The sequence below is a fragment of the Rhinolophus sinicus genome, linkage group LG06, assembly GCF_036562045.2.
Source record: "Rhinolophus sinicus isolate RSC01 linkage group LG06, ASM3656204v1, whole genome shotgun sequence".
NCBI lineage: Eukaryota > Metazoa > Chordata > Mammalia > Chiroptera > Rhinolophidae > Rhinolophus > Rhinolophus sinicus.
In genome coordinates this window covers 10,029,797-10,052,864 of record NC_133756.1, presented here as the reverse complement: position 1 = coordinate 10,052,864, position 23,068 = coordinate 10,029,797, and the positions used below count along the sequence as shown (strand labels likewise).

The 23,068-nt window shown below is 51.4% G+C and overlaps 2 protein-coding genes across 3 annotated transcripts; both read left to right on the top strand.

Annotated features, from left to right (window-relative positions):
• Positions 1–174: 174 nt before the first annotated feature.
• Positions 175–13,978, top strand: CSF3R (colony stimulating factor 3 receptor). Of its 2 annotated transcripts, none has more exons than XM_019726536.2 (17): positions 175–305; positions 1,517–1,571; positions 3,501–3,584; positions 5,731–6,027; positions 6,962–7,085; positions 7,222–7,409; positions 8,213–8,382; positions 8,509–8,662; positions 8,761–8,840; positions 9,255–9,468; positions 10,536–10,724; positions 11,080–11,181; positions 11,782–11,928; positions 12,043–12,183; positions 12,389–12,482; positions 12,728–12,809; positions 13,228–13,978. In XM_019726536.2, exons 3-17 carry the CDS (start codon positions 3,521–3,523, stop codon positions 13,705–13,707), a joined length of 2,526 nt encoding a protein of 841 aa, XP_019582095.2. In that variant the 5' UTR covers positions 175–305; positions 1,517–1,571; positions 3,501–3,520; the 3' UTR covers positions 13,708–13,978. The 2 variants fall into 2 exon arrangements, with proteins under 2 accessions (XP_019582095.2, XP_019582098.2); XM_019726539.2 differs by having other exon boundaries at positions 12,731–12,809; positions 13,228–13,851.
• Positions 13,979–15,790: 1,812 nt separating this feature from the next.
• Positions 15,791–22,281, top strand: MRPS15 (mitochondrial ribosomal protein S15). Its single transcript, XM_019726543.2, has 8 exons — positions 15,791–16,021; positions 16,307–16,351; positions 17,440–17,512; positions 18,800–18,848; positions 19,326–19,410; positions 20,379–20,437; positions 21,687–21,878; positions 22,129–22,281. The coding sequence occupies exons 1-8, from the start codon at positions 15,895–15,897 to the stop codon at positions 22,264–22,266; spliced, it is 768 nt and encodes a 255-aa protein (XP_019582102.2). The 5' UTR covers positions 15,791–15,894; the 3' UTR covers positions 22,267–22,281.
• The last annotated feature ends 787 nt before the right edge of the window (positions 22,282–23,068 follow it).

The following is a 23,068-nucleotide window of genomic DNA, read 5'->3' as shown; positions in this document are numbered from 1 at the left end:
GTCAGAGGAAGGGGACATCGTTGCCACATCCCCCAACCCCTTTAAGACCCCCAAGGCAGGAAGGCAGCCTTGGCCTCCCCAGCTTCCCTCCCAGGCTCCTTCCTGGGAGGAAGGGGCTGCCTGTGCTGCAGACAGGGCAAGGGAGGGAAGGAGGCTGGGCAAGTGTTGCAATCCACAGCCCCTGGGCCTGTCAGAGGCCAAGCCATTAACGACAGGGCAGGGGAGAGAAGTGGGACAGCGGCTGTTTTCAGGAACTTGCCTGAAGAAGAGAGCAGAGACCAGGCTGCCGGTCTGCGGGCTTCAGCGTGAGTAGGGGAGCCCCAAGGAGAGCTGAGCCTTGGCCTTGATGGGGGCCTGCACCCCAGAGCCACTCCCCACCCCCAGCTCGGCCAACTGCTTATATTCAGGGGGCCTAGGCTTGGGACCAGGGTTCCTGCCTTTAGGGTCTGTCCCTTGGAAACATGAGCCCTGGACAGAGTCTTTTCCCAGGGATGCCCCCACTTTTTCTGGGGGTTACATCCGGGAAGTCACAAACAGCTGAATATTTCTTTGGGGACACCGAGCTCAGGGAAGGGCATAGTTGTTATCCCTCTCCGTGTTTCCATCTCCGTCTATTTTACTCTCCATTTCTCTTTCCTCCTCAGCCCCTCTCTGGCTTGCCTGGGCTGAGTTACTGTCTCAAAGTCTTACTGCGTCTGTCTCTCACATTTCCCTCTGTCTCTTGAATCTTAAACCCTCTTGGGTTCCTCTTGCTTCTCAGCCTCCGAGTGCCTTGGTCTCTGTGTCCACGTCCTTGTCTCCTGGGCTCTTTTCTCTCCCTGTCTGTCTGTCTGTCAGCATCTCTCCTACCTCAGTCTTCATCTCCATGGGTCTCTGCCCCTCATTTCAGGCTGTGTGTGTACTTCACTTTCTTACTCTTTCTGCCTTCCGATTCGCTCTTTCTCTAGGCCACCCGGGAAAGTCCTCTCCCTCTGTTCATTTCCAGCTCCCTCCTCCCTCAGACCCTCCTCCCATGGAAAGAATCTACAGTAGAAAGAAGAGAGAGGTGTGTGAACTGGAGAAGGGAGAGCAAGGGGAGACGGTTGAGTGGAGGGAAAGGCGAGGGAAAGAAGCAAAAAGGGGGTGTGATACAGTGACTGGGGGGGGGGAGCGGTGTGGTGTGCTAGGACTCAGAAAGTCAGGAGAGCCCAGCAGAGATGGCTGGACCAAAGGGGAGACTGAGGGGCCAAGGAGCTAGAAGTAGGGGACCCAGAAATGGGGCCTTAAAACCGTGCGGCACGACATAGACAAAAGCCAGGTGGCAGCCCGAGGAGGCTGTGACCACACAGCCTGTAGGTGGAGGTGGGGTCACTAAGCCATGCTGGGTTCCTTGAGGTGCTGCCCTGATTCGTGGCCTGTGAAAATAACATGGCTGTGGACTGCCTCCTCCATGCAAAGCGCTTTTATCACAGATCATCCCGTTTCATCCTCATCACAACCCTAAGAAGTGGGTGCTGTTGTTATCCCTCTTTCACAGATGGGGACACTGAAGCTCAGAAAGACGAAGTAACTTACCCAAGGTCACAAAGCTGGTAAGTGGTGGAAATGGGGGTCAGACCAGGTGGTCTGACTCACAGCTGGGCTCCCAACCTCTCTGCTTACTGGCCCCCCAAGAGGAGGCCATGCTCCAACAGGCCTTACATCCCACTCAACTGGGCTGGGGGCACCCAGGGCTGCCGTGGGGGACCAGGTCTTGATGCCAAACATGCCAACACCCAATACCCAGCCTAGCTTCTCGAGGTCTGGGGTTTGGTTGCCCATTCTGGACAGGAGCCAGTGGTGAAGTGGTCCATCGTTGGGCATAGGCCGAGCCTGAAGCTGACCCATGCTAGGGCAGCGGGGCTGGGTATGATTAAAAGATATGGAGATGGAAACCATATCCCAAAATCTGGGCCAAAGAGGCTAAATCTTCCCCAACAAATGTGGGGAGGTGTGCAGATAATCAAACTGGTATGCTACAGTAAGAAGGTTGCCAACCACTGACTGGTAGACTGGCGTGCTCTGAACCAGTATGCAAGTTGCTCACTGCACAAAGCTACACGGCTGAGGGGGCAAGTGGAGGCTGAAATCCAGCCTGTTCCCCAGTTCTCAGGTCCTAGTATGGGGTTGCATCTGTCCAGAGGAAGGGGTGCTTTTTTCTGATTTACAAAAAAGTTACCTATAGGCTAGCAGTCACTGGTATCCTGATACCGCATGGGGCTAGACCAGGGATTTGGGTAAGGACCCTGCAAGCGGGAACAGCTTTGGGCACCTGGGCAGTTCTTGTTCACATCTGTCTGGGAGGGAGAGAAGGTGTCTCCCTCCGGAGCGCAGGGGAGCTGCTGGGACACCACCTACCTGTATGTGTTCATGAATGTACATGCAGGTGGGTCAGCGATTCCCACTGGCCTGCCACCAAGAGTGTCAATTAGTGCTGGAGGATCAGGGGTCTGGCCCAAGACCCCAACATGAGCAGATTGAAGGGTTAGGTTGGAAGCCTACCCCAGCAGTAGAAATATTTGCATACTTCCTGAGGTTGGAACTAATGCTCCCTCCATCCAGGCACTGTTGCCATGACTATAAGATGCCTGGCCCCAGAAGGCCTCCAGAGGTCTGTGCCCACAATTGGGGTGTATTAGGCCCTTTGTATACCCTACCTGATATTCTTTCAGCCCACCTTTCCCTGCAGCCATCACTGTGGCAGCCTGCTTCCCACAGGTATAAGCTGACAGTTCTTTGCCTCAGCTGCTCCACGGAGTTGCCTCTTTCTGCCAGGGTGCATCCCTGGCACTTTTGGCTTGGCTCACCCAGGAGAGCCTGCCTCGTACTCGTGCATGTGCAATCTGGATGTGCCAGGGGGTTAAAACCCCAAGGAACATCCCTTCACCAATGGGTACCAAATGCTCTCATCCTCCCTCCCGCCCATTCAAGGGATGAATTGTCCCTCGGGTAGACAGTTCTGAGGTATGTTCTACCCGGCTCCTTAAAATTCTAGCAGGATTGAGTCACAGTTGTCCATAAGCGACCAGCTCGAAGACATGCGTTTGTGTTGGTTTTCCTGTTTTGTTCTTCCTACCCCCTCACTCTGTCCCTGGGACCTTCCTAAAGTAAACTAGCTGCATGCAAGCCCTCTTTGTGGAGGGAACCCAGCTAAGACAGAGGGAAGGGGGAAGCATGCTATTCCTTGCTGTTCCTTTCCCGGCTCTCTCCTGGAAGGTAGGTATGATAAGAACAGTGGCCGTGAATTATACTCATTTCCTATGTGCCAGGCTCTGTGCAAAGCCCTTGACTTGCCTCATTTCATGTCTTCTTCCCAAACGCCTGTGCAATATACGCTGTTATCTCCATTTTGCAGAAAAAGAAACTGAGGCTCACAGAGGTCAAGTGCGTAACCCAGCCAAAGCCACGCTGAGGCAGAGCAAGGATTAAGCTCAGCTCTGACTCCAAAGCCCATGACTGTACCCATCCCCTTTTGTCTCCAGGTGAACACCAAGTTGGCCCCATGGCGGGGCCGGGAACCTGGAGCCTGGCCAGAGCTGCCCTGATCATCCTGCTGCTCCCCAGAAGTGAGTGTTGTCAGGGGTGGGAGTGCTGTGGGGGGAGGGGAGTTACAGGGAGAGATACTGGGGGTGGGAGAGAGAATCATTTCCCCACACTGCCACACTGCTCCTGCAGTTCCTAAAGAATCCCAAGAGAATCAAGACTGGGCCACGGATGTGGGGTAGCCAGGCTCCCACCCACAGACCTCTGCAGGCAAACCATGAGGAGGGTGAGAGGACCTGGGCTGGCCAGCCTGGAAAAGCCTGGGCAGGCCCAGGCCTTGTCTGCAAATCTCTGCCAGAGGATCAGATGGAACCTCTGAGTCCTGGGCAGCCTTCATGGACAGCAGAGGGATCAGGTTGGAAGCCACAAGGAGGCAGCTTTCATCTGAAATAAGGAAGCCCAGGCAGAGATCTCTGCCTACAGAAACTCTATCTTGAGAGGTGGAGAGCCTCCCATCGCTGGGGGTATGCAAGTTGAGGCCAGGATTGACAGCAGGGGTCATGCCAGCAGGGTTCGGCAAACTTTGATAGTAACATTCAGGTTTTCGGGCCACAAAGTCTCTGTTGCGTGGTCTTATTTGGTTTTTGTTTGGTTTGTTTTTAACCCTTTAAAAAATGTTAAAAAATAAAACAAAACAAAAAGCCTTTTTAGCTGGCATGCCATACAAAAACATATCATCCTAGCTCTACTGTAGAGGACACAGCATCAGGTGGAGTTTTGAAGTAAACAGTTTTGCAAGGTTCCTTCCAGTCTGAAAGTCTGAGTCTGTGAAGTGGTAGCAGCCCCATGAACTTGCTCAACTGTGACCCTGGGCAAATTGCTCCTCCTCCTAGGGCCTCAGCGTCCCCATCAGCAAAATCAGCCGAAGAACAGGAGAGGGGAGAAGGCTTGGTGGGCAAAGTGCAATGCCTACTCCTTTATGCAGTGCAAATTCACCATGGGCTACGCTGTGCCAGGCAATGGGGACACAGTAGTGCGTAAAACAGCCAAGGCCTCTGGCCTCATGGAACCTATGGTCCAGCCGGGGAGACAAACAAGGAAATAATCACATGACTGCAGAATTAGGAAGGATAACAAGGGCTTTGGGAACGTTCAGGGAGCTTGGCCTGGTCTCGATGGTCAGGATCTGGTGTGGTTCCCCACGAGATGCCTGCCAGGTAAATGATAACCAGGTAAGAGGGGTGCGAGAGAGGAAAAGAGCACCTCAAAAAGCAGTCGCAGGTACAAAGAGCTGGAGATTGGAGAGAGCATGGCATTTTCAAGGAATAACAAGAAGCCAGAGTGAATGGGGCTGAGTGAGATGGTCTGAGCTAGAACTGGGAGGGTTAGGCAGGGGCCAGGCCACAAGGGCTGTGAGAAGGGTCTGGGTCTTTATCCTAATCATGGCAGCACAGACTCACCTGTCAGGCACTGTTCTAAGTGCATTACACATGGTATCATCTCTAATGCTTCCAGCAACACTAACATAGGGACTATTATTATCCCCTTTTTACAGATGAGAAATCTGAGGCACAGAAAGTCTCAGTAACATGTGACAGGGTCACATAATTAATAAGCCACAGGACCAGGCTCTAAACCTAGGCAGTCTAGTTCCAACGCCCATGCTCTTATCCATCACACCCTACTGCCTTTCGGAGTAAGAACATGCCATTGAAGGGCTGTGATCGAGATGGGAAAACACCATCAGATTTGAATTCTGAAAAGATTGCTGTGGCTGCAGGTTTCTTATCATTCTAATCGCTGCTTTCGACAGCCTTGGGGAGGGAAGCGGTAGGGGACCAGTCTCGATCTGGTGCTGTGCTGGAGCTGGCTTGCAAGCGCTGACTATGCACTTCTCTTCCCAAGTTCATATTCACACTGGTAGATTGAGATGGGCCATGGTGTGAACACTTCACCAGGGAAAGCAGCGCATACTACAAATCAGGATTTTTTTTTTTTCTGTAAAGCCAGTTGATAAACTTTTACCCACACATCACTATCTCTATCTCCTCCTCAAGAACCTCTAGCAGACCCCCACACACACATCCCCATTCTAGCCCCCATGTCTTGGGGCGGGGGGTTATAAAGCAAGAAGGTGAGGGCCCTGAGTCTAGGAGTGCAAAGGCCTACCTGATAGCCCAGCTCTGCCACACAGAGGAGTCACTCATGGCCTATTCTCTTCCATCTCAGGCCTGGAGGAGTGCGGACGCATCAGCAGCTCAGCTTCCATCGTCCGCCTAGGGGATGCCATCACCGCCTCCTGCATCATCAACCAGAACTGCAGCCACCTGGGCCCGGAGTCACAGATTCTGTGGAAATTGGGAGCAGAGCTTCAACCCGGGGGGCGGCAGCAGCGCCTGCTGGATGGGACCCAGACATCCACCATCACCTTGCCCCACATCAATAGCCCGTGGACCCTTCTCTCCTGCTGTCTGCTCTGGGGCGACAGTCTGCAGATCCTGGACCAGGTTGAGCTGCAGGCAGGCTGTAAGTCCCTAGGCAGGCTGTAAGTCCCTGCAGCCATCCACCCGCTCTGCCTCCCAGCACTGACAAGAGCTATTCTTCCTTGAGCCCTGGCGCAATAAGCACTCTATGGGCATGGTATCAGGTCATCTTCCCTACCAGTAGGTGGTACTATTTAGCCCCACATTGCAGATGAGAAAACTGAGGCTGAGAGAGGGTGAGTGATGTGCTGATGGTCACAAATTAATAAGAATGGAGCCAAGATTTATATCAGGCAGTGTGGCTCAAAAGCCAGTGTAGTGACTGCTACTCTATGTGGCTGTCGAGTAAGCCCAACTCCCCAGCCACAGGAGGATGTGTCCAGGGAAGGCATTCTCTACCAGCTGGGCTTGCCCCCAGCTTCTCGCCCACCCCAGTCTCAGCCTTCTGCGCAAACTGCTAGGATAGAGTTTGTGCCAAGTCAATGCATAAGAAAAAACAAAGAAAGACCAAGGTTCTTTGGTAAGAATCAATAATAATAGAGCTAATGCTTACATAGCACTTACTATGAGCCAGGCACTGCTCTGAGCGCTTTACATATAGTAAGTCCTACAGCACTCACAGTAACCCTAAGGGGTAGGTATACTACTACCATTATCCCCATTTTACAGATGAGGAAACAGAGCAGTTAAGTGACTTCAAGCTCACACAGCTAATGAATGGCAGAACCAAAACGAAAACCCAGACACTACACTGTCACTGTCAACAGGAGTGGAGTTCAGGGTGTTGGAGCTCTGTGACATTTGTCCTTGTACATGCCTGTACCTCAGTTTCCCCAAGGGCTGCAGAGAGACAGGAGAATAAACAAAGTGACCCCAGAGGGAATGACCCAGAGCAGGGAAACAAGAGTAGTTGGTCCCAGTGGGAGCTTTCTGAGTGGTCCTACCCAAAGCCCTCACTCTCCCCACCCTATGCACAGACCCTCCCTCCACACCCCACAACCTGTCCTGCCTCATGAACCTCACAACCAACAGCCTCACCTGCCAGTGGGAGCCAGGACCCGACACCCACCTGTCCACCAACTTCACCCTAAAGAGCTTCAAGTGAGTACGGGTCTCCCCATAGCCCCTTTCCTTTGGGTTCTGAGGTGGGGATGAAGGAGCCAGAGGCAAAGATGGGAGGGAGAAGGGAACCTTGCTTTCTTCCTCTGCTTGACACGCAAGCCTGGCCTATTGGCAGGAGCCGAGGCAAATGCCAGACCCACGAGGAAGCCATCCCTGACTGCATACCTAAAGACGGGCAGAGCCGCTGCTCCATCCCACGCAAACACCTGCAGCTGTACCAGACCATGGGCATCTGGGTACAGGCAGAGAATGCACTAGGGACCAGTGTGTCCCCACAGCTGTGCCTGGATCCCATGGACGTCGGTGGGTGTCGCTGGGTGTGGGGGAGGGAAGAGGCCCCCACAATGGGCAGACCTGGAGAGGCAGAGAGAGGGAAACACAGACCTAGCAACAGACAAAAAGACACTGGAAGACCTAGAGATAGCGGAAAAGAAGAGAGACAGAGACAAACTGGGATGCAGTTGGAGACAGAACTATGGAGACACAGACACAGAGACATGGAAGAAACACAGAGACAAGGAAACACATTCATTAATCTTTCAGCAAATTTCTTAAAGTACCTACTATGTGCTAGGCACTGTTCTAGGTGCTAGGGATATAGCAGTGAACAAAAGAGTAAAAAGCCTGCCCTTGGAACGTTACATTCTAGTGGGCAAAATAAATAAAATAGAAAGAATGTCAGCTGATGATAAGTATGATGGGGGAATTAAATCAGGGAAGGGAGGAGGAGAGCTCGGGGTGAGGGGTACTTGCTATTTCAGTAAGGTGGTCAGGGAAGGCCTCACTGAGAAGGTGACATTGGAGAAGATCCTTGAAGGAAATGAGGGAGCAAACCACTGGATGTGTGAAGGAAAAGTGTTCCAGGGAACAACCAGTGCCAAGGCCCTGGGGCAAGAATATGAAACAGACCTAGACAGATACATATACAGAGGCAGACCTGCGGAAACATGATGACGTGGAGATGAAGAGAGAGAGAGAGAGAGAGAGACCCCATGGATGGAGACTCGGGAAAAAAATGGAACCACAGACAGGGAGACCAGCGGGAGCTAAGGCAGGGCCCTATAGGATCAGGTAGAGAAAGGATATGACAACCCCTATCCTTTCAGTGAAACTGGAGCCCCCCACACTGTGGGGCCTGGACCCCATCCCTGAGGTAGCCCCACCGCAACAAGGTTGTCTACTCTTGCGCTGGGAGTCATGGAAGCTAAGTGCGTACATAGAACAGAAGTGTGAGCTGCGCTACCAGCCACAGCTTGGAGAAGACAGCTGGGCCCTGGTGAGATGGAAGGCGACCTCAAGAGCCTGGGGTGGGGATGGCTGAGGGGAGGATAAGTTCCTATGCCCTGGATTCCTGAAGGGCATGGGAATCCAGGCCCAGAGCCACACACCTCCCCCCCACCAGGTGGGGCCCCTGCCATCCAGGACCCTCCAGTATGAGCTCTGCGGGCTCCTGCCATACACAGCCTACACCCTGCAGATGCGTTGTGTCCGCTGGCCCCTGCCTGGCCACTGGAGCGACTGGAGCCCCAGCCTGGAGCTGAGTACCCCACAACAGGGTAAGTGGGTGGTGGGGAGCTGGGAGCAGCCAGCAGGACCCAGTCCCATCTCCAGAGCCCTCCCTGACCGGCACCCTTTCCTCTCACTTCATCAATAGCCCCCATCGTCAAACTGGACACGTGGTGGCGGCAGAGGCAGCTGGACCCCAATACAGTGGATGTGCAGCTGTTCTGGAAGGTGACCCCCTCTGAAGGCCATCCCACTACCCCTGAGACTTCCTCCAACCCTCCCAGACCCCTGAGAGCTGGGGCTCAGGACTCCACCAGGTCTAGCAGGCTTGGATGCATTTGTATGTGATTGCATGTACTTGGCATGTGCCTGGGAAGCTGGGTAGTGCCCTTCTGGACAGACTACAATGCAGGACTCAAAGGGTCGGTTCAGTGAATAGTTAAGTGCCTGCTGTACACACCAACTTTCTTCTTCCTTCCCTCCCTCCTAGGAACAGAGAGAAGAATGGGGGAGATAGGAAGGCTGGCTCACAGCCTGGGGGCTCAGTTCCTAGTATGAGCCATCCACCCCATCTAGAAGCTCTCCCCAACTCAAGATGAGCTGTGCATCCCCTTTATCTTTTTTCTCCTCTTCCCACCATAGCCAATGCCCCTGGAGGAAGAGAGGGAGCAGATCCAAGGGTACCTGGTCTCCTGGAGACCCTCAGGCCAGGCTGGGGCAGTCCTACCCCTCTGCAACACCACGGAGCTAAACTGCACCTTCCACTTGCCTTCAGTAGCCCGGGAGGTGGTCCTTGTGGCCTATAACACGGCCGGGACCTCTCATCCCACCCCCGTGGTCTTCCTGGAGAGCAGAGGTAAAGGGGGCTGGCAGCTCGTAGAATGTGGTGGTTAAGCATGTACATTTGAATGTTAGACTGCCTGGGTTCAAATCTAGTCCTGACACTTGCTAACAGCATGTGACCTGGGCAAGTTACTTAACCTTCCTGGCCTCTGGTTACTCATCTAGCAAATGGGGATGATACAGTGCCTCCCTCAAAGGGTTGTTGTGAAGATTACATGAGTTATGACATGTCCCTGGCACAAGGTAACTGCTCAGTATATGTTAGCTATTATTCGTATCATGAGCCAGAACCAGGTTAATACACGCATGCATGCGCGTGCACGCACACACTCCATTCTGCCAAGACAGGAGACAAAGCCCTCCGTTTTTCCAGCTGGAACACAGTGCCTGAGTTAACTGCTCATTCTCAGGGGAATCAGCCACTACCGTGTTTCCCCGAAAATAAGACCTAACCGGAAAATAAGCCCTAGCATGATTTTTCAGGATGACATCCCCTGAACATAAACCCTAATACGTCTTTTGGAGCAAAAATTAATATAAGACCCAGTCTTATTTTTGGGGAAACAGGGTATCACCCCCACGTTGCCCTAAACATGGGTCTTCACAGGGTGAGACTAACAGTAACAATAGCTAATATTCCCATTGATTAGCTGTGTGACCTGAAACAAATTACTTAACCTCTCTGTGTCTGTGTTTTCTCACTGATAAAATGGGGACAGTAATAGTGCCCCTGTCATGGGACTGTTAGCAGCCTCAGTGAATTAACATACACCGAGGACTATACCTGGCACATACCAAGAACTAATAGTGTTAGCTTTTATCATTGCCAAGCACTACTCTACACTAGTCACTACGCTAGGCTTGTTCAATGCATCGCCTCATTTAATCTGCACCAAGACCCTATGAGATAGGAACTTTTATCATTTCCACTTCCCAGATGAGGAAACTGAGTCTCAGATGTTAACTTGCCCAAGGTCACCTAGCGTTTAAGCAGCAAAGTCAGGATTTGAAGCCAGGCTTCTGGCTCCAGGGCCTGCATTCTTTTCACCTTCATTCCATCTGGTCTTACTCTGTCTCCAGGCCCACCCCTAGGCAGACTCCATACCATTGCCCTAGACCCTCACAGCCTCTGGGTGGGCTGGGAGCCCCCCAGACCTCAGCCTCGGGGCTATGTGATTGAGTGGAGCCCGGGTACCACCAGCCCCAGCAGCAGCCATAAGACCTGGAAGATGGAGCATAACGGAAGCATTGCAGGGACCCTGCTGCAGGGTAAGGCAGGCTGGGGAGGGCGGGGGGAAGGGCCAAGAGAGGGGAAGGCAGTGCTTCTCTGACAGTGGGCCAGGGGCAACCTGAACCACCCTAGACAAGCAGATTCCCAAGTCTTTCTTGATCCTTCACTGTTCTCACCTAAAATATTCAGGAAGTTCTTCCTAGAGTCTAACTGGATCCTCTTGCTACAGCCCTGACCCTGCACCTTTCTAGCTTTCTTCCACTTTTTTCCCCTTACCCCCACGAAATGTTCCAAAGAAGAGATTGCAGAGGCTAGCCCCACAGTGGGTTATCCCTGACTAAAGGTCTGAGGTTAGCCCCTAACCAGCGGGCCTACCCCATTTTCTCTCTACAGAGAACATCAGGCCCTTTCAGCTCTACGAGATCACGGTGACCCCCTTGTACCAGGACACCATGGGACCCTCCCAGCTCATCTATGCCTACTCCCAAGAGATGGGTTCGTCAGCCCCCACACCCCTTCTCAGAATCCTCTCTTCTACCTCAAGGCCTGCCTAAGTCCTCACAATCAGGACTATGACGGAACATTTCTGGCCCTACCTCTGGCCCAAAAAGGGTCCCTTGCAATCCTAAGATACCCTGGGCTTACACTAGACCCCCGCGGCTAGAAAGAAGTCAGGTGTTGGGGTGATAGAAATTAGGCAGGGAGTTTGGCAGAATTCAGGGAACAAATCTGGCAAAAATCAATCAATTGTTCTGAGAGAAATCAGGTGTCATGTATGATAGAAATTAGACAGAGGGCCTGGCATAAATTCAGAGAGTGAGCTGCAGAAATCAAATAATGAGTCAGACACAATCAGGCCTGGTAGAAATCAGGCCAGGTGGCGAGGCTTTGGAGTCAAAGACCAGGTTCAAATCCTGGCTCAGCCACTTATTAGAAGCAGATGGGATTCCATGTTCCTGAGAAAGTGAGGCTTGGACTTTCTTATATCACCCACCCTGCGATATGTCCCAGTTCTTGGGTCTGGGGAGCCACAAGAAGTCCAACAGGGCTCTCCACCCTGCCCCCTGTCAGCCCTGTACCTCTGTCTTCCGGCAGCCCCCTCCCACGCCCCAGAGCTGCATCTAAAGCACATTGGCAAGACCTGGGCCCAGCTGGAGTGGGTGCCCCAGGCCCCCGAGCTGGGGAAGAGCCCTCTAACCCACTACACCGTCTTCTGGACCAACGCTCAAGGCCAGTCCTTCTGTGAGTCTATCCTCAGCACCCCACAGCCCCAGAAGGCCCAGGAGGGGGTGCTCAGCAGCCTGGAAGGGAGCCTCAGCATCTGGGCCCAGGCTGACCATTTTCCTCTACCCCCAGCCACCGTCCTGAATGCTTCCTCCCGTGGCTTTGTCCTCCATGGCCTGGAGCCCGCCAGCTTGTACCACGTCCACCTCATGGCAGCCAACCAGGCAGGGGCCACCAACAGTACAAGCCTCACCCTGATGACCTTAGCCCTAGGTAAGGGGAGGGAGGGGCTGGCCAGACAAGGCTGTTGGGAGGGTGCATCACCCAAAGGATCTGCATTTTTAGAGTGGACAGGCCTTCCTGGATCCCCTGGTCTGAGGAAGGAGACCCAGCCTTGCCCTTGGATCCTCGTCTGAAGGAGGAGGCCCAGCCTTACTCACATGTACTCTAACCTCTTCTGGCTTTCTCCTCCCACCAGAGGTGTCTGAGCTGCAAATCATCCTGGGGCTGTTTGGCCTCCTGATCTTGTTTACCTGCCTCTGTGGGGCTGCCCGGTTCTGCTGCAGACCCAGGTGAGCCCTTTTGAGAGACCTGACACCCAGCGACCCCTGCCCGCAGGGAACTGCAGGCCCAAGTGAGCCAATCTAAGTCCCTCCCAGTCTTCTCAGGCCTCAGGTCCCATGTCTGGGAGTCAGGCCTCCCACCTTCTCCTCTCTGCACTAAGGGACCATGCCTTCAGCTATTAGGGTTGGATGGGGAAAAGGATAGAAAGATGGGAGGGCATGCCTAACCGGCCCTTACCTGCCCCTTTCTCCAGCAGGAAGAATCCCCTCTGGCCTAGTGTCCCAGACCCCGCCCACAGCAGCCTGGGATCCTGGGTGCCTACCATCATGGCAGAGGTGAGAACCCTGGAGGGAGAGGGAAATGGGGCTGGGGGTGTCGGCCCAGGCTCAAAGTGAAGGGATGCCTCTCTGAGGATGACTACTCAGGCCTTCTCATCATTTCCTAGTGAAATCCCCTCCCTTTGGAGTAAAGTAGACCTGAGTTTTAATCCCAGCTCTACCCACTTCAAAGCTTCAGTCATCCCACTGTGAAATGGGACTAAGCCCACACAGAATCATTGGGGAGATTCACCAGGCAAAGTCTGAATAGCACATAACACGTATGTGAATGTATGAGAGGCTTTGCAGGTATAACCCTTCAGTTCCAGCAGAAAGCAGCAGCAATGTCCCCATACTGTCACAACTCAGGAAGGGACAGTGCCTGGGACAGACATCTGAAATGAATCATGCCCTTACCCCATGTCCTTGTGTCCAGGAGGTCTTCCAGCTGCCCAGCCTTTGGGACCCCAGCATGCCACCCATTACCAAGATCACAGTGCTGGAGGAGGAAGAGAAGAAACCAGGGCCCTGGGAGTCCAGTGACAGCTCAGGGACCCGTGGCCTTCCCACCCTGGTCCAGGCCTATGTGCTCCAAGGGGACCCAAGAGCACCTTCTATCCAGCCCCAGTCCCAGTCTGGCACCAGTGACCAAGTCCTTTATGGGCGGGTGCTGGGCAGCCCCACCCAGCCAGGTCCGGGGCACTACGTCCGCTGCGACTCTACTCAGCCCCTCTTGGGGAACCTCACTCCCAGCCCCAAGTCTTATGAGAACCTCTGGTTCCAGACCAGCCCAGTGAGGACCCCAGAGCCTCTAGTCCCAAACCAGGAGGATGAGTGTGTCTTTGGGCCACTTCTTGACTTCCCCCTCCTGCAGGGGCTCCAGGTCCATGGGATGGAAGGGCTGGGGGGCTTCTAGGGCTTCCTGGGCTTTCCTCTTGAAAGTCCTGGGCCATCTGGAGAAGAGGAGAAGGTCAGTATGTCCATCACTAAAAAACCACTCTGCCCCAGGAGAGGCAGAAAGCTCCCAGTCTCCCCCATCCCTGGCCCCTAGCATCCCCCCCAATCCCCCCAGTCCCCATGGGTTGGCCGTCCCACTTTAAAGGTCACAGAATGCTTCCTTTAGCGATGCCCATTAGCCTTTTGTACTTAGTTCCTATAATTTCAGTCTCTTAAACTGATTTATGGTTTGGTTTGGTTTTATTTTGGGAAACCCTTGTGTGTGCCTGAGTCTCTGTTCTTTTTCTTTTCAGGGCCCTGGGGTGGGGGAACCTCTCAGAAATGTTCATTTATTTTTCCTTCATTCATTCATTCGACCAGCCCTCAATTACTGTGTTTCCCCGAAAATAAGACCTAGCCGGACAATCAGCTCTAACGTGTCTTTTGGAGCAAAAATTAATATGAGACCCAGTCTTATATTATATTATATATTATATCTATTAATATAGATATATTATATCCTATATTATAGTAAAATAAGACCGGGTCTTACATTAATTTTTACTCCAAAAGATGCATTAGAGCTGATGGTCCGGCTAGGTCTTATTTTCGGGGAAACATGGTAGCATCTAGGCCCTATGCTGGCAACAGGGACTGAAAAATGACTTGGCTCATTCCATCCTCAAAGAGCTACCATTCTAGTGGTGGAGACTTGAAAACTGACCACTCAGACACAGTGCCAGGGTTACCTGGAGGGAGTCACTGAGTACTGTGGGACACAGGGACAAGACCTCGGAAAAGAGTAACCTGTTAGGGAAATACAATTAAAAACAAAATCTCCCACTAACCTAGAAAACCTCTCTACAAGGAAGGAATAGAAAGAAAACAGTTTTATTATTGAATGAGCATTAAACCAGAACGCGATGTGCATCGCAGGCAGTCAGCTAAAGTGCTTGCAACGGCAGAAAGAAATCTTACCCTTTCACGTAGTCAAGGGGATACAACTTATTGCATACATTTTCTCAAGATAAACAATAACCAATTCTTAAGCAAGAGGACTTGACAGCACCATTTGTCACACGGGGTCATCCTAAATTCATCTGGTAAATGGGGTAGTCACCTGTGCTTACTAACTGCAATTATCCAAAGGAAAAATAAATTTCTCCTATCTGTATGGGAGGAAGACGGTTTGCAACTTGGAGCTAGGCCCAGCTTAAGTTAAGCACCTACCTTCCAGCAGAAACTGGGCGGTAGGGCAACTATCTTCCTAAATGACTGCATTTCAAAGAGATGGTTCCCAGGTCCTTGAGAAAGATATTCCTGGGTTGTACAACTGGAAAGAGGCTTACTTAGCTTTTAAAAAGGTTTACATACATTTCAAAAGGGCAAAAAGAATTCACAATTACAACTACTCTTTTCCCTTTTTTGCACCAGGGAAAATTAAAGTTCGTTTTTCCTACTTTTAATTTGTATTTGTCCTTACACCCCTCATTCACAAATATTATCACAGCTAATATTTATTGAATGCTCATTACATACCAGGTGCTTGGCACGCAACTGCCTCAGTTAATTCACTAACAATCTAAAGGCAGATACTGTTATTATCATCCTCATTTGATGGATTAGTACACTGTCTCCCAGAAAGACTGAATGACTTGCCCACAAAATCACAGTGAATAAATAAATGGCTGAGCTAGGATTCCAGCTGGCTCATTCCAAAGGTTTGGCGACCTTAACAACAAGGACTGAAGTCTGTCAGAGAGGAAGCTGAAACCCAGTTCTTATGGTGTGGAAATACTAGGTTCGGGGGAGGTTACGACAGGCCGCTGGAAAGCCCCCCAAAATAACCCGGGTCGGAGACAGGAACACAGAGTGGGATTAAGGGCGGGATGCATGCCCGAGAAAAAGTGGCATCTTAGAATGTATACAGCACCGCGCACCAATAACGCGGCCAAGCAACCACCAAATCCACATCTCGCCCAACTGCTAACCAGACTTCTCCGCTTGATCCCCGAAGTCCCGCCTTTCCACCCTCTCGGTCCTCCTCTGCTCGGGTCTCGCAGTTGCACTCGATTGGTCGAGCCTGAGCCAACATGGCGGCCCCCGTGTAACCAAGTCCGTACCGCGAAGGCGACGGTGGCGTCGCCCGCAGGGGTCAGAAGTCACCATGCTGAGGGCGGCTTGGAGAGCGCTGAATTCCATTCGGACCCAGTCGGTGACCCAGGCCCTTGGGCTGCCAAGTGGAGGCTGTGCCCGGCTACCCTCCGACCACTGGGGCCTTCCCTCACCTCGCGGTGAGGAGCTGAGAAACGGGACAGCAGGAGTAGGGAAAGGGTTCGGCGGAGATGGAGGATCCAGAAGGACGAGGATAGGGGAGAAGTGCTGCGGCAGGATAAAGGAGAATGTGTGGTGGGTGGGGAAGAAGTGAGACCAGGTGGGAGAGATGGGGCAGAGGGGTGCGTTAGACATGGGGCGGCGGTTAGGCGCAGAGGTGCAAAGACCAAAGAGGAAGCACCATAGAAAGGAATCGAGGCTGGATTATTTAAGGAGATGTCCTTAGCCCTCTGTCTTCTGCGTAGGTCTCATCCTCCGGGCCGCCCGTGGATATGCCATCCAGAAACCAGGTAGGAGCTCTTGGGTGGGATTTGGGACGGAAGAGAGACCACCTCAAAGGCTTGGGGTAGCCAAGGGCACGGAGGCGGCTAGTTGGAGCCACTAGATGAGGAGAGCCAAAGGTCCCGAACAGAAGAGCCCACGTCCACCTTGTCACAGAGCTGTAGCCTGAAGCCTGAAGTCGGGCGAGGAGAGGTCGAGTCGGGGAGCCGGAACCTTTGGACTGGGTATGAGTGAGATTAGCTAGCCAGAGGGAGCCTCCCCAGGCCCACCGAGTATATGGCTAACACTTCGTGTCTGCCCTTTTGGGGAGGAGCGTGGTTTCCCCTTCCAAGGCAGTTTACATAGTGGTAAAGATCTCTCTTACTAGGCAAATGATGTTGGGCAAGTTACGACCTTCCTCTGAGTCTCATTCTGAAATAAGAGTATCTATTTGAGAGGATTGTTAGGATTCCATGATAACACATGAAAAGCATCCTTAGCACTGTGCCCAATAAGCTGTAGTATATATTAGCATTTATTGCTATTAATATTACTTGCACAGCGACAGAGTAGGATCTCACTGGAGAGGACAAATTGATCTCTCCTCAGACCTCTCCCTCACCTCCCAGGGAAGACAGAGATGCACATACCAAGGCTGAGAGTTTCCTGTGCTCTGTATTTGGGTCTTACATTTCAAGTGTCCTGAAACTAGGGGTTCCTCCTCAACCCCCTTATGTCATTCATGCAGTTAGCCGGCAAGTGTTTGTAGAGTGCCTCTTCTATGCTGGGCTATGGACCAGGCTGTGGGAGATTCGAAAGGAGTCCAATTCAGTCTGCCCACAGGAGGCCCCTTTTATTGGGGATCTGATGACTGTAGAGCCAGACAGATGGGTGAGAGGTAAAGGCACAGTACAGGGTCTTGAGAAAAGCCATCTACTCCCAGCATGAAATATCAGGGCAGGTGCTCAGGGAGTTTACAGGGAGAAACTGAGCCCAGGGATATCCAGTGCCTTGCTTGAGACCCTGGATGTCTGACAGAGTTGGTGAGAAGAGCTAAGTCTGGGAAGATGGGCAGTGAGAGTTGACTCTGAGTGTTTTCCATCCCTCCTCTTGACAGTTCGACCCAGCCAAGATGACCCACCCCCTTCCACGCTGCTCAAAGATTACCAGAACATCCCTGGAATTGAGAAGTAAGCAGGAAGAAATCTCTTTGATGAAGCAGGGGACCCTGGGAGGATTGACAAGGACGGGGGAGACAGTGGCTTCGAGGCTTGGCCTGCTACATCTGAAACTTGAATATTGAATGGGGCAAAGAACTGTAGAAGCTCAGGCAGGGTGAGGGTGAGTGGACAGCAGGGACAGATGGCGCTTACAGGGTTCAACTGCATGCTTTTGTGGTGTTCTGGGTAAAGACCCCATACCCTTAGATACCAAGGAGGCAACATGCTTCAATAGTGTCCCCATTTTATAGATTCTCAAGCTGCCCAATGTCATCCTAAGGGGCAGAGCTAGGGTTTGAATACCAGGCTGAACAATACGAAAGCCAGGATCCTTCTGCTCAGCCCGTCCTACGCGGTGGTTGCTGGGCAGTCCCTCTAGTTCCTCCCACTGTGCAGTGTGACTTGAGAAAGAAATAATGATTACAGAATTGAAGTAAGTGTCTTAAGACTGATTGAGCCATATTCTAGCTAAAATGCAAATCCTCCCTTTGCCCCCGCCCCCCAACCCTGTGACAAGCCGGAACACTCGAGCTGACAGCCTCAATTTTCTGTAGTTATCACATCATTCCATGTTCTCAGCCCAGCAAATCAGATCCATGCTGACTTTTTTTTTAAAGATTTTATTGGGGAAGGGAAACAGGACTTTATTGGGGAACAGTGTGTACGTCCAGGACTTTTTTACAAGTCAAGTTGTTGTCCTTTCAATCTTAGTTGTGGAGGGTGCTGTTCAGTTTCAAGTTGTCCTTTCAGTCTTAGTTGTGGAGGGCGCAGCTCAGCTCCGGGTCCAGTTGCCGTTGCTAGTTGCAAGGGGCACAGCCCACCATCCCTTGCGGGAGTCAAACCGGCAACCTTGTGGTTGAGAGGATGCGCTCCAACCAACTGAGCCATCCGGGAGCTCAGCTGCAGCTTAGCTCAAGGTGCCGTGTTCAATTTTAGTTGCAGGGGGCGCAGCCCACCATCCCTTGCAGGACTGGAGGAATTGAACTGGCAACCTTGTGGTTGAGAGCCCACTGGCCCATGTGGGAATCGAACCGGCAGCCTTCGGAGTTAGGAGCATGGAGCTCTAACCGCCTGAGCCACCGGGCCGGCCTCCATGCTGACTTTTAATCTCTGGGAGATGGCTCCCAACCTCCAGAGACTCATTTGTTAAAGAAATTTTCAATCATCCTTGCTTTTCAAACTAAAATGAAAACAGCATTGCTTCCCTTTCCCCCTCTACTCCCACATCAGTCTCTCATTGCTATGGTTTTTCCACAGGACTGATGATGTTGTGAAAAGGCTCTTGTCTTTGGAAATGGCCAACCAGGTGAGTGGCCTGTACCAAATCTTGGCCTCCCTCAGACCTCTCCTCTGGGACTCCCTCCTGCCCTGGTTACACCTCCCATCCCATGCCATGTTGCAGCATTTATACCAATGTCATTCTGTGTCCACTTGTCAACGCCCCCAGACTGAACATCTCAAGGGCAGGGACAGTCTTGTTTCCCCATTGTACCACTAGCACCTGAAGAACAGTAGGTGCTCAGTAAAGATCTAATGCCTAAATGAGCGAGCAAGCTTTGGGGACATTCACCCCACAGGCCAGTAGCATTGGCCTTGGGCTCACCTAGACGTGAAGAGCCATGTGATTAGCCAGAGGCCATGCCCTGGTAGCAGAGTGAAGTCAGGCCCTGAGCCTTATGGTCTAGTTGCTATGACTGCAGCCATGGCCTTGGAGGTCTGAGGGCTAGTACTTAGAGGTATGAGGGGTGCCAGACTTCACAGATTCTGTCTCTATCTTCAACAGAAAGAGAAGCTCAAAATCAAGCAAGAGCAGTTGATGAAGAAGGTCGTGGCAAACCCTGAGGACACCAGCTCCCTGGAGGCTCGAAGTTCGTCAGGGGGCCCTTGGGGAGGGGGAGAGCAGGGAAGTCTGCTAGCTGGTACTTCATCCAGGGCCATCATCTGCAAGCACACTAGAGAGTACATGTGGCTTGTTAAAGGGAGAGACAGGAAGAACCAAGGGCTATGAACACTGGACTTGGTGTCCTGAGCTGTGTGATGCTGGAGTTGGTGCCTAGGTCCTGCCTGCGACCTCTGTGAGCTCAGGCAAGGTTCCTCTGGAACCAAAGCTTGGCTCTATGTCTCTCTCCACTCTGCAGCTAAGGTGGTGTGAAGGGATCATGTGGTCAGAGCCAGAGTTCCCACTGCACTGTCTGCAGTGCTCCCAGACCCCAGTGCGTGTACAGGAAGGGCCTGCCATAGTTACAGCCTCTCCTTGGGGCCACCTTCTGCTTTTGCCTTTGCCGCTGTGTTTGCAGTATAGGCAGGAATCAAACAAGAGGATACCTGAAGGAAGGTTATTCTGGAGCTTTAGGAGTTGAGTGGGAGTTGATAATTCTGAAAACTCATTAGTGAAAACTAATGAGAGTGGCAGCTGGAAGGGGAGAGGCAAGGAGCAGACCCTTGACAATGTGGGAATCGTATTACATTGGCTAGGACCTCCATGCCGATGGACCTTACATTGGCTAGGAACTCAACCATGATAGTCTGCATCCTAGACTAATTCCTGAATTTAATAGGAATGCTCTGAAATTTTACCATTAAGGATGCTATTTGCTATGATTTGGGAATAATACCTTTATAAGATTAAGGAGCTTCCCTTTCCTTAGGCATTGCTTTCCAAAGGAAAGATAATCCAGTCTTTTCAGATCTTGAAATTCAGAGTGCTTCAGGAATTATAGAGAGCTATACAAGAGCCTTGGTGATTGTTATTCCTTGAGATCTTAATATGCAACCCCGGCCTGGGCCCTTCCTTCCTCTGTGCCTGGCTCTCATCCTCTGTGGTTTGTGGTTTCAGTTGTTGCCTTGACTGTCAAGATCCGCAATTATGAAGAACACATGCAGAAACATCGAAAGGTAAGCCTTGAGCATTGCTCACAGTAAACACCAGCAGCCAGGGCAGAGGAGTGTGAGGCGTGAGAGACTCTGGGTCCAGACAGGCAGCTTGAGAAGGCAGGTGCCCACCCTTCAGCTGCAGTGGGAGACACATTTCCCTCTGACCTCCAACAGAGAAATGGGAGCCTTCCAGGGCTGTGCTGAGTATCACCAGTGGGCAAGAACACAAACTTTAGAGCATGGTCACAAGTGTCTCTGGCGCATAGTGGATGCTCAGTAAATATTTGTTGAATGCATGGATGGGGTCAGATTGCCCTGGGTTCAAATCCCAGCTCTGCCACTTCCACTTAACCAGCTGTGTGACTCCAGGGAAGTTACATGTCTGAGCCTCAGTTCTCCTGTCTGTGAAATGAGGATCATAATAGTACCTGTTGAGAGGACTGCAGGGACTGTATAATAATAGTAGCATATAATATTGAATGTCAAGTATAAATGAAAAATCAAGTAACAGCCAACATGATGCATATAAAGTATTTAGGCCTCTTCCTAAATATTTTACATGTATTAGCTCATTTAACCCTTATATCCATCTTTCTATCCCATTTTACCAAAGAATAATCTAGGCATGGAGTGGTTGCGTTATTCCTCAAGGCACAGCACTAGGAAATGATGTGCTAGGACTTCAAACTAGGCGGTTTCCCTCCAGGGCCCATATTCTTAACCATTATGTCGTATCTCAGCACAGTGTTGGCCACAGAGCTGCTATAATTGCTGGTATTTTTAATAAACACAATTGTGCATACAGACTGGTCCAGCTCCAGCCTGGCACCTCAGTGGTCTCCTGAGCTGGTTGAGCCGATTCCTTGGAGGTCAGTTTTGTTCATTTGGAGTATGGAACACCAGCCCCATGGCAGAGGTCCCTCACAGAGCAGCACCTGGCTGCAGGTAGGGGTCTCCAGGAAGAGCAGAAGGCCTTCCATCCCATCCACCCCAGCTGACAGTCAGAGGCTGAATGGGTGGTGTAGGGGAAAGTGCATGAGATTTGGAGTGAGAACAGATCTATATTTGAGACTTGATAACATTGTTGAGCCTTTAGTGTTCCATCTATAAAATGGGAATAACAATGACAATACCTACATCAGTTGCAGTAATATTCGCATAAGATTGTTGGGAGGTTTCAATGAGATGATAAAATGACCATCCTTTGTTACTGTGAAGTGGTACACCACTTATTTATATAATACTAAAAAGAATACCAACTATCTTACAGGACAAAGCCCACAAGCGCTATCTGCTGATGAGCATTGACCAGAGGAAGAAGATGCTCAAAAACCTCCGTAAGACCAACTATAATGTCTTTGAGAAGACATGCAAGGAGCTGGGAATTGAGTACACCTTTCCCCCTCTATACTATCGAAAAGCCCACCGCCGCTGGGTGACCAAGAAGGCTCTGTGCGTTCGGGTGAGTCCAAATTGCTGCTTTGGTCGGCCCCTGCTCTGGGACTGTGGTGGAGACGCAGAAGGGAGGGGTCATCTGTTTCTGATGGAGGCATAGAACTGGCCCTAAGGCCTTGCAGTAACTCACAGACCACCAACCCCATGGAGAAATGCTGGGGTGAGCAGATGGGCAAGTCGGTTACCACCCCATCTGCTCCCAGTCGGAGGTTTTGCCTACAATTACAAAGTTTTTTCCTGCTCCTTCCCATCCCCAGGTTTTCCAGGAGGCTCAAAAGCTGAAGAAGCAGAAAAGGGCCTTAAAAGCTGCTGCAGCAGCAGCCCGGAAACAAGGCCAGACGAACCCAGAGAGCCCTTCCAGCGTCAGGCCAGAGGCAATCAAGGAAAACCAATAAATTTTGTTAAAGTTACATCTTTCTGCCTTGAAGAGTACTAGGAGAGAAGGCAAGGCTCTTTGTGGCCTGAGGAAAAGGAGGGATTCATTCTTTCATTCAGCTCTGGGCTTCCCAGGGGTGTCTGAGGCAGAGTCCCTGCCCTCACATATCAGAGGATGCACTCTCATAACACACTTCACACACATTCACACAGACAACTGCCTGTCGTCCAGGTGGTGTTTCAGTGGAGGCGAGACTGAGCACAGAAGCAGAGAGGAAGCATGGCTGGCTGGCTGCTGGGTGAGAAAGCCAAGGGAGTGTAGGAGATGTCTCTAGAAAGGTAGCTGGAAACAGTAGAGTGTCCTGAATGCCATACCAGAGTGATCTGTCACCCAGTAGGAAGCCACTGAAGGGATGTGGCATACTGCAAGTGGTGTCTTCTGAAATTTAGCCTAGCAGCCAGGGCATGTGGAGGAGAGAAAAGAGCAGTAATACAGAGGAACATAGTGATAAGACAGAGAAAGAAATGAAGAGATAAACATGAGAAAGATTTTGGAGGAAAAAGCAGAATTTGGTGACTGATAATAGGACCTAGAGAGAGAGAGGTGGAAGCCATAGCTCAGGTTTCAAGTGTGAGATGCTGGAGAGAAAGATGATTAGTAGGTTTTAGAAATATTGAAATTTACAGAAATGGTTGCTCATCAACATAAAAATGTACTGCAAATGGCCAACCGGTGATCCTGGAGCTCAAGATGGGGGTCAAGCATGCGGTCACTAACCTCAAAGTAGAGAAATTGCCAGAAGGAGGGCGCTTTGAAGAGTC

Coding starts and splice junctions, on each gene's coding strand:
- CSF3R (XM_019726536.2), top strand. CDS start 3,521: ATGGCGGGGCCGGGAACCTGGAGCCTGGCCAGAGCTGCCCTGATCATC. Junction 7,410..8,212: donor CCTGGATCCCATGGACGTCG/GTGGGTGTCGCT, acceptor CTATCCTTTCAG/TGAAACTGGAGCCCCCCACA. Junction 8,383..8,508: donor GAGAAGACAGCTGGGCCCTG/GTGAGATGGAAG, acceptor CCCCCCCACCAG/GTGGGGCCCCTGCCATCCAG.
- MRPS15 (XM_019726543.2), top strand. CDS start 15,895: ATGCTGAGGGCGGCTTGGAGAGCGCTGAATTCCATTCGGACCCAGTCG. Junction 16,022..16,306: donor GGGCCTTCCCTCACCTCGCG/GTGAGGAGCTGA, acceptor TCTTCTGCGTAG/GTCTCATCCTCCGGGCCGCC. Junction 21,879..22,128: donor AGAAGGCTCTGTGCGTTCGG/GTGAGTCCAAAT, acceptor TCCCATCCCCAG/GTTTTCCAGGAGGCTCAAAA.